We start from the raw sequence: 7,665 nt of genomic DNA, 5'->3' as shown, positions 1-7,665 counted from the left end.
GGCCGGGGGGGCGGAGAGGATGGACCCCCCCCCTCCCCCGGAGGCGCCGTGCCTCAGTTTCCCTACAGCGCCGTACGGGGCTGCGCCTCCGGAGGGGGCAGGAGGAAGGCACTGGTACCCAAGCTAGGTGCCTCCAGGGCCTCCCAGGGCTGGCACTAGTGAGTGGAGGGTTGGACACAGTGGTTCTGGTGAGGTCCACCCACCCAAATTATTCCCGAGCTGCCCCAGGCCATGGGGAAGGGGCTGCCCCCGACATTCAGCCCCCCCTGCTCCCGATCAGCCCCCTGGCAGGGCCACCTTGGCTCAGGCTGGTGGCTGCCCCATGGATGCCCAGGCTGGTGGGCAGGTGGAAGCCCCCGAGCACAACTCCCTGCTTTGTCTGTACCCTCGGCCAGGCCACAGCTGGGGCTGCCCGGACACCCCCACCCGGCAGGTGGGCTTGGGGTCAGGAGATCCCCTGGGACAAGGGGGCCTGGGTGAGGGAGTCACGGGCAAGGGGGCCACAGCTGAGCACGGCCAAAGGGGCACCAGGGGCCCCCTTATGTACTCCTGCCCCATTCCTCCCCACACCTCTGCTGGCCGAGGTGAGAGCCCTCACACAGCAATCAGTGGGGCTGGGACCCTCACGCCGGGGGTGGGCGCAGGCCCCTGGGATGGGGTCGATTCATGGTTCAGGGGCATGGGGACAGAATGGAAACGTGCCAGGGAAGTCAGCGACGCCTGTCCTCAGAAGCCAGGATGGCCCCGGAGATGTCTGTGACCGAGGTGAGCAGCAACCATGTCCCATGACAGAGCACTGCCATCTCCTGGGGACCGCGGGGACGGGTGCTCACCCGGGCATGGGGACGGGCATGGGGACCGGGACCCGGCACGGGATCCTCTGGGGCCCTCGCACTCCTCTCTCCGCGGTGACACCTCAGGGCAGCGACTAAGAGACCCTCGGTGATGGGCACTGGGACGGTGGCAGCCACAGTGTGACAGAAGGAGGGTGGCCGTGGCTGCGGGGGAGCCACATGTGCAGCCCCCTGCACCCATTTGGCCCAATATCTTCCCCCCTCGCAGCATATGGGATGGCCTTGAGATTTCAAACCAGAGGAAAAGCATCTAAACATCAACACCAAGCACTCAGGGCTGTACTGGGGAGCAGAGCAGGGCTCCTGTCCCACTCCCTACCCAGGGAACCACCTGGGGAAACTGAGGCACACTCACAGCACACCCAAAGAGGGCTGGAACCACCAGAGAGATGTCTCTCCCCACTCCTCAATTTGAGGCCGTGCTGTCCCAAACCACACAACCCCTCTGCCTCCTTGTCCCACCAGCACGAGGCGGGCCCCAGCCCTGGATCGCTGTCCTGGCAGTGTCCCAGCCCGGCCGGATGGCTGCATCCTTCCTGCCCGCCTGCCTCCCCGCAGTGCCCCGCCTCTGCCAGCGGCCCGTGGCCCCGGAGCACGGGGCTGACGTCGGCCTGACTGGTGAGTTTGGGTTTTCGTCTTGGGGAGTTTTGTTTTTTCCCTGCTGGCTTCCTTTCTCCGCTCTGACTCCTTGGCCTCGTGGCCTTGGCTGACCCCAGCGCTGCTGCCCCTCCTGCCCTCCCAGCCCCCTGGCTCCGTGCCCAGCTCACAGCAGCCCAAAAGTAAAGTGGTGGGGGGCCCTGCTGGGGTTGCAGCTCTGCTGCCTCCTGCCCTCACTGTGGCTGGGTAAACCCTGTCCCCAAGCTCCACTGCAGCCCCTCTGCTATGGCGTTGTGCCTGTGTGGTTCTGTGGGTGCTGGGGAGCCCCACATCCCCTGTCCCCCACACCAGCACCCCCAAGTGCCTGTCTGTTGGGGTCTTGTGACTCACCACCAGTCCCCCAGCCAGGAGGACACCCAGCCTGGTGGCTGGGCTCACCTGGGTGTCCCCAGAGCATTCCTTATCCCCCAGGGTAAGGGCTGAGCTGTGAGTGTCCAGGCACAGCAGGACAGGGAACACCCCACTTCAGGGCATTGTGCCTCTACCAAGCACCACAGCGCAGCCACTGCGTACCCCAAAAACCCCTGACAGCCAACAGAAACAAGGAAATGCCAAGGCATGAAAGTGCTGGAAATCCCCATCCCAAATCCGGTCGCCTCCAGCCCCTGGCAGGCAGTGGGAGAGCTGGGAGGCATGTGCAGGACACACACCCAGACACCAGGGGGTTCAGCAATCGGGACAGAGCGAGGGAGGCCGGGACTGGCTGGAGGATGCAGGCGCAGGCTCCCTGCAGGCACGGATTGGGAAGCCGGGGCGAGCGGCCGGGATGCTCCCTCCCTTCCTCTGAGCGCAGCATCCCGCTGCCCCGGCGGGATAAACACCCGCTTCCTGCCCTTAATCAGCTCCAGAGGGGCTGGGGGGAGGACAGAGAGGCAGAAAAAAAAAACAAAAAACAAAAAAACCCAAAACCTCTGGAAAGAAAAACTCATTTCCTGCGACAGAAGAAAAAGATAAAGTCTGGATTCATTACAGTGAACTTTACTGGGGAGAGACGGGAAAGAGCCAAACACAATGTCCTTGAAATTTCCTCCGCACGGCTCCGTCCACGAAAACAGGATAAAGCCGCTTCCGCTGTCTCTGCTGGAGTGCACTGGGGGGAACTGGGGCTGGGGGCTGCTTACAGGCAGTCGAGGTGGGTGCAGACCTGCTGGAAAACCTCCTCCACAGAGCCCTCGGCGTTGAGCTGGGTACAGAGGGGACAGCTGGGGGATTTGCCCGAGGGCTCTCATCCGAGAGCAACTGGAACTCCCAAGGATGCATTTTAGCCATGGGTGAAGAGACCAGGGCTCGCTTAGGGCAAAGGGGTGCAGGCCATCCTTGGAGGGGGTCGTGTTGGGAATGAGAGGGGTCAGGCCCATCCCAAACTAGACAGGATTGAGTTTTCCTGCTTCCCTCATCATCCCCATCCAGCACTTCCCCTCCCCTGGGACACAAGCCCCAGGCTGTGGGGCTGGGGGTGCTGGCATCGGCCGCGTTCCCGCTTACCTGGCGGACAATGCCTCTGCTCTTGTAGAAGGCAATGACAGGCTCAGTGGCCTTGTAGTAGGTCTCCAAACGCTTCTTGATGGTCTCCTCATTGTCATCCACCCTCCCGCTGGTCTCTCCTCTCTTCAGCAGGCGTTTCACCATCGTGTCCTTCCCTGCATCCACGTAGAGCAGCAGCGTGGGGGGCGCGATCTGTGCACAGAGGGGACGTGGCTGTCACCACACTGAGTTGGTGTGGCTCTGGTTTGGTTTGGGGGGTGGTGGTGGTGGTCAGCATGAGGGTCACAAATGTCCCCACACCACCCTCTCTGCCTCCATCCACATGGGTCTGGGGGCCAGCAGGACACAGAGACATCCCCACACCATCTCCTGCCTCCCACTGCTTTGGTCTGGGAGCCACCAGGACACTCTTCCACTGGCCTCTAGGGCCATGTAGAGGAAGGCAAAGCACACTGCAGCCAAGCCCTGGCTCTCTGCCATCACCATCATGTCAGCACTGCTGTCACACTCTGTCAGCCTGAGGACACCCTGGTCCCTCCCGCTGTGCTCTGGGCACAGGCTGTCCCGAGGCAGGGGGACCTGCTGCCCAGTTTAGACCCTTCTGGGATGTGATCTCTGCTGGGATGGGGAGCCCAGGCTGCTGCTGGATTGAGTCCCTGTGCTAAGCTGGTGTGTGGCACGGCCCAGCACAGCACAGCACAGCACCAGTCCTCACCTTCTTCTCAAACTCCTCTCCCTGCTTCACCTCGCGGGGGTATCCATCGATCAGGAAGCCCTTGGACACATCTGCTTTGGCCACCATGGCATCCCTCAGCATGTCCAGCACTGTGTCCTGGAGGGGGAGGACAGAGCTGCTACAGCTGATATGGGACAACAGGACTCCCACCCAGCATCCCTGGGTCCCTGCAGCAAACCCTGCCCTGGGATGGCAGGGCCAGAGATGCCTGAGCCGTGTGCTAACCATTACTGCGGTGGCCCCACTGCCACCCCTGCACACCCCATAATGTGACAGCTGGTGGCTGGTAGGGACTCACCAGGGGCACCAGCTCTCCCTTCTCCATGATGGCCTGCAGCTTCTTGCCCCGCTCCGAGCCCGAGCTGACCTCTGCCCGCAGCAGGTCCCCCGTGGACAGGTGGGTGTAGCCGTACTTCTGCACGATCTTCTCACACTGTGTCCCTTTGCCCGAGCCAGGGCCACCTGCAAGGCACACGTGTGGCCCCAGCCATGGGTAAGGAGAGGGAGGGTACACAGGAGCAGCAGCACAGACACACACAAGCCCTCAGAGCTCAGTGACATGTCTGTTGGTGTCCCCAAGCCCAGCACCAAGGGGATGGACAGAGCTCCTCGTGGTTGCCCAAGTGCTTGGGGGTGACACGGGCTGCTGGGAATTGGCATGTGGGCACCACACCCTGATGGCACCTAAGGTTTTGTCACATTACCTCCCAGGGATTTGTTGTCACATCAACCCCCACTGGTTTACTGCCACATTACCCCAGATGCTGCCACCCCATGTGTGGCCAGAGGTGCCCTCCTGGGGGCACCATACCCATGTGGACTCAAGGAGCCAAGCTGGAGCCATGGCCATCCCACAGTGCCTGGGAATAGCCCAGTCTCAGCCTCCAGTCCTGTTTCCCCAGCCTAGAGGTACAGGGAAAAGGCCTGGGCTGACCCCACCAGTGACAGGATCCAGACACAGACTTACCCACCACAAAGATGATTTTGTGCTGCTTGAGCTTTTCTGGAAAAGAGAAAGAAAAAAAAAAATTATCAAAAGCCAAAAGGTCCATCAGGGAGTGAGGTGTCCCCAGGGGGTGCCAGATCCAGGGCAGGCATCCCTGGGGATAGAGGGGCCCGATCCAGGAGAGTCCTGGGGGGAAGATGGAGAGGGAAGCAGACGTGTGTCCTGGTCACCTGGGCAGGCTGGGATGTGTGGCCACGTCTGAGCACAAAGACCCCATGGCACCTCGGCCATGGGGCTGGAATTCCAGTGCCACGTGGTGTCCCAAAGGTGCTCATTGTCCACGGCTCCACTGCAGGCAGGGACTGGCCTCATCCATCCCTGTGGCCGGCTCCTCACCCCGCTGGGCTAACTGGGGCCATGGCAGCCTCGGCTGGCACGGCCACCTCGAGCACCTGGCACAACCCCGGCAGTCCCTGGACCCCAGCATCGGTGCCTGGACTTGGTGGCCGCTGTGCAAGTGGCACTGAGCGCCCCATCCCCTGCCCAGCACCCTGGCACAGGGCTCTCAGCACCTGTGGGGTCTGTGCACCAGCCGTGGTGTGGGGCAATGCCAGGGTGTGATGCCGAAGGGGGAAGCAGAGCTAAAAATAAAGTTGAGCTGCTCTGGGGCCACTTTCCCATCTCCTGATTACAGCTGGATGAAATTTCAACTCCTTGGCACCCAGAACTCCCCAGAGCTGGGGATGGAGCCAAGAGTCTGGCAGGGACCAATGGGATGTGGGGCATGTGAGGGGGCTGGAGGGACATGGGGAATGGACAGAAGGGAGGGAGGCAAGGACACAGGGGCACGTGGAGGGGGGAAGGCAAAGAGGACCAGGGCTGCACATAATGGGGACAAATGCAGGGACAGAGGCAGGGAGGGAAGGGGAATGCAGAGGGGGTGGATACAGGGGGGCCAAGGGGATGGATGCAGGGGGGACCCAAGGGGTCGGATAAAAGGGGACAGGGGCATGCAGAGGGGATGGGTGCAGGGGGGACAAAGGGGATTAATTCCAGGGGGGGATTGATGCAGGGAGCAACCAAGGAAAAGGACACAAGGGAGACAGGGAGATGCAGAGGGAATGGATGCAGGGGACACTGAGGGGACAGATGCAGCTGGAATGCATGCAGGGAGATGGATCACTCACCTGTCGCCATGCTGATGGTTCAGGCACAGAAGCACTTAAGGCTGCCAGGAAAGAGAAGGATAAACAACTCAGCACATCAGGTCACCAAGAGTCTGGGGAGAAAAAGGGTCTCCTTTTTTGGCCATGATGGTGCCCAGCTTCAAGCCCAGACTGGGGAGATGGGAGAGAAGACACAACTCCTGGCTCGGCCCAGGAACAAGGAGCTGAGGGATCCCTGCTTCTGCGGCCATCACTCACCTGGCTCCCAGCAGTCACCCTCCGCATCCGGCTGCGGTAAGGGCATCCCCATGCCGGGTGACGCGTGGTGACGTTGCCGGCTTCCTCCCCTGCCCTGCCCACATCCCAGCCTGGGGTGCTGCCCGACAGCAGGAAACCCGCGTGGGATGCCCGGTGCCACCACAACACCGAGGGATGGAGGCAGCACCCCCAGCTCCCCACGGGCTGGTTTCAGGGAGGTGTCCTAAGGAGGGGGGTGCAGCACCCCATGGCACCCTCAGGACCTGGAGGGTGTGTTTGGCCACCCCACCTGCCCACACCCAGCCCCGCAGCACCCGAGCTGCTTGGCCACGGTGCGTCACCCCGAACCGGCCGGACGGGGTGCAGGGAGGGGGCATCCCGCGGCCAGAGGAGCCCGCGGCCGCTGGCAGGTCGTGTTACAGCCTCGAAAGGGCAGGGGCTAAGAATGGCCGGGCTGAAACCGGCACCGGGTCACATCCCACCGGCGCTGCGCGGACAAAGTCCCGACATGTCCCCCAGGGGCTTTGGGGAGCGCGGGACCCGCGGGTCCCTAACTATGGGGGTGCTGAGCCCCAGGACAGCTGGCAGCAGTCCTGGTGGGGTGACAGGGGGCTGCGGGCCTCAGAGCGAGCTGCGTGCCTGGTCCAGTGCGGTGCCACGGGTGCCGGTGAGGGCGGTGTGCAGGTGACCGGTCCGGAGGCGAGGGGGGGCGCTGACCCGCTGGGGCCGGGGCCGGGGAGAGGGCTCAGGGTGCCCTTGTGCCTCCCCAGCCAAGGCCCTTGCGGGCTGCACCCGGGGGTGCCCCAGCGATCTCAGCTCCAAGCCACCCCTCCCATCCCATCCCATCAGACGGAAGGGGAATGCGCGCCGCAGCCCCTCCCGGGGACCGAGCCCCGCACCGGGCTGCTCCAGCGCCGCTGCAGTGCCCCCGCCACCCCCGGCAAGCGCCAAGCCAAGCCCCCCGCGGTGCCCACCCTGGCCCGGGGGTCCCGCACCGACCTGGCCCCGCCGCCGCCGCCGCCCGGGCCCGCCGGTACCGCTATTTATAGAGCACGGCGGCGCGCGGGGCACGCCGGGAGCGCGCGGCACCGGCGGCGCGCGCGAGCGAGCGGCGCGGGGGCACCGGGAGGGACGGGCGGGGACACGGGGGGGGGGCGCGGGCACGGCCGAGGCAGCGCCGCCCGCACGGGCAGCGCCGCGGAGAGCGCGGTTAAACCCCCCCGGCTCGGGGGTGCGGGACCGCCCGCGAGGGGAGCCCCACCCGGCCCGGCCCGGGGTCTCCGGGGCGCCTCCGCCCCCAGCTCCTCGGACGGGAATGCTTTTCGTGTCACTGTCCTCGTGTCGCCTCCCCTCTTCTGCCCCCATTCCGTTCTCATGTCCCCATCCCTATCCCCAGTGCCCATCCCTGTCCCTGATGTCCCTGTCCTTGTCCCTAATATCCTCATGCCTCCATCCCTATGTCCCCATCCAATCCCCACGACCCCATTCCCATCCCATCACTACTGTCCCCATCCTTGTCCCTAATACCCTCATGCTCCTATCCCATCCCTATGCCCCTCCCTA

At 63.9% G+C, this 7,665-nt stretch overlaps 1 protein-coding gene across 3 annotated transcripts; it reads right to left on the bottom strand.

Moving 5' to 3' along the window:
- Positions 1–2,473: 2,473 nt before the first annotated feature.
- Positions 2,474–7,191, bottom strand: AK1 (adenylate kinase 1). Of its 3 annotated transcripts, none has more exons than XM_066562916.1 (7): positions 7,102–7,191; positions 5,866–5,906; positions 4,700–4,735; positions 4,031–4,194; positions 3,712–3,828; positions 2,997–3,188; positions 2,474–2,694 (listed from the first exon to the last, which is right to left on the bottom strand). In XM_066562916.1, the coding sequence occupies exons 2-7, from the start codon at positions 5,873–5,875 to the stop codon at positions 2,629–2,631; spliced, it is 585 nt and encodes a 194-aa protein (XP_066419013.1). In that variant the 5' UTR covers positions 5,876–5,906; positions 7,102–7,191; the 3' UTR covers positions 2,474–2,628. The 3 variants fall into 3 exon arrangements, with proteins under 3 accessions (XP_066419013.1, XP_066419014.1, XP_066419015.1); XM_066562917.1 differs by lacking the exon at positions 7,102–7,191 and adding an exon at positions 6,103–6,136; XM_066562918.1 differs by lacking the exons at positions 5,866–5,906; positions 7,102–7,191 and adding an exon at positions 4,909–5,071.
- Between the last annotated feature and the right edge of the window lie 474 nt (positions 7,192–7,665).

This window comes from Molothrus aeneus, chromosome 19 (assembly GCF_037042795.1).
Source record: "Molothrus aeneus isolate 106 chromosome 19, BPBGC_Maene_1.0, whole genome shotgun sequence".
NCBI classification, from domain to species: domain Eukaryota; kingdom Metazoa; phylum Chordata; class Aves; order Passeriformes; family Icteridae; genus Molothrus; species Molothrus aeneus.
Note: the sequence above shows the minus strand (reverse complement) of the source record. Positions and strands in the feature narration are given on the sequence as shown.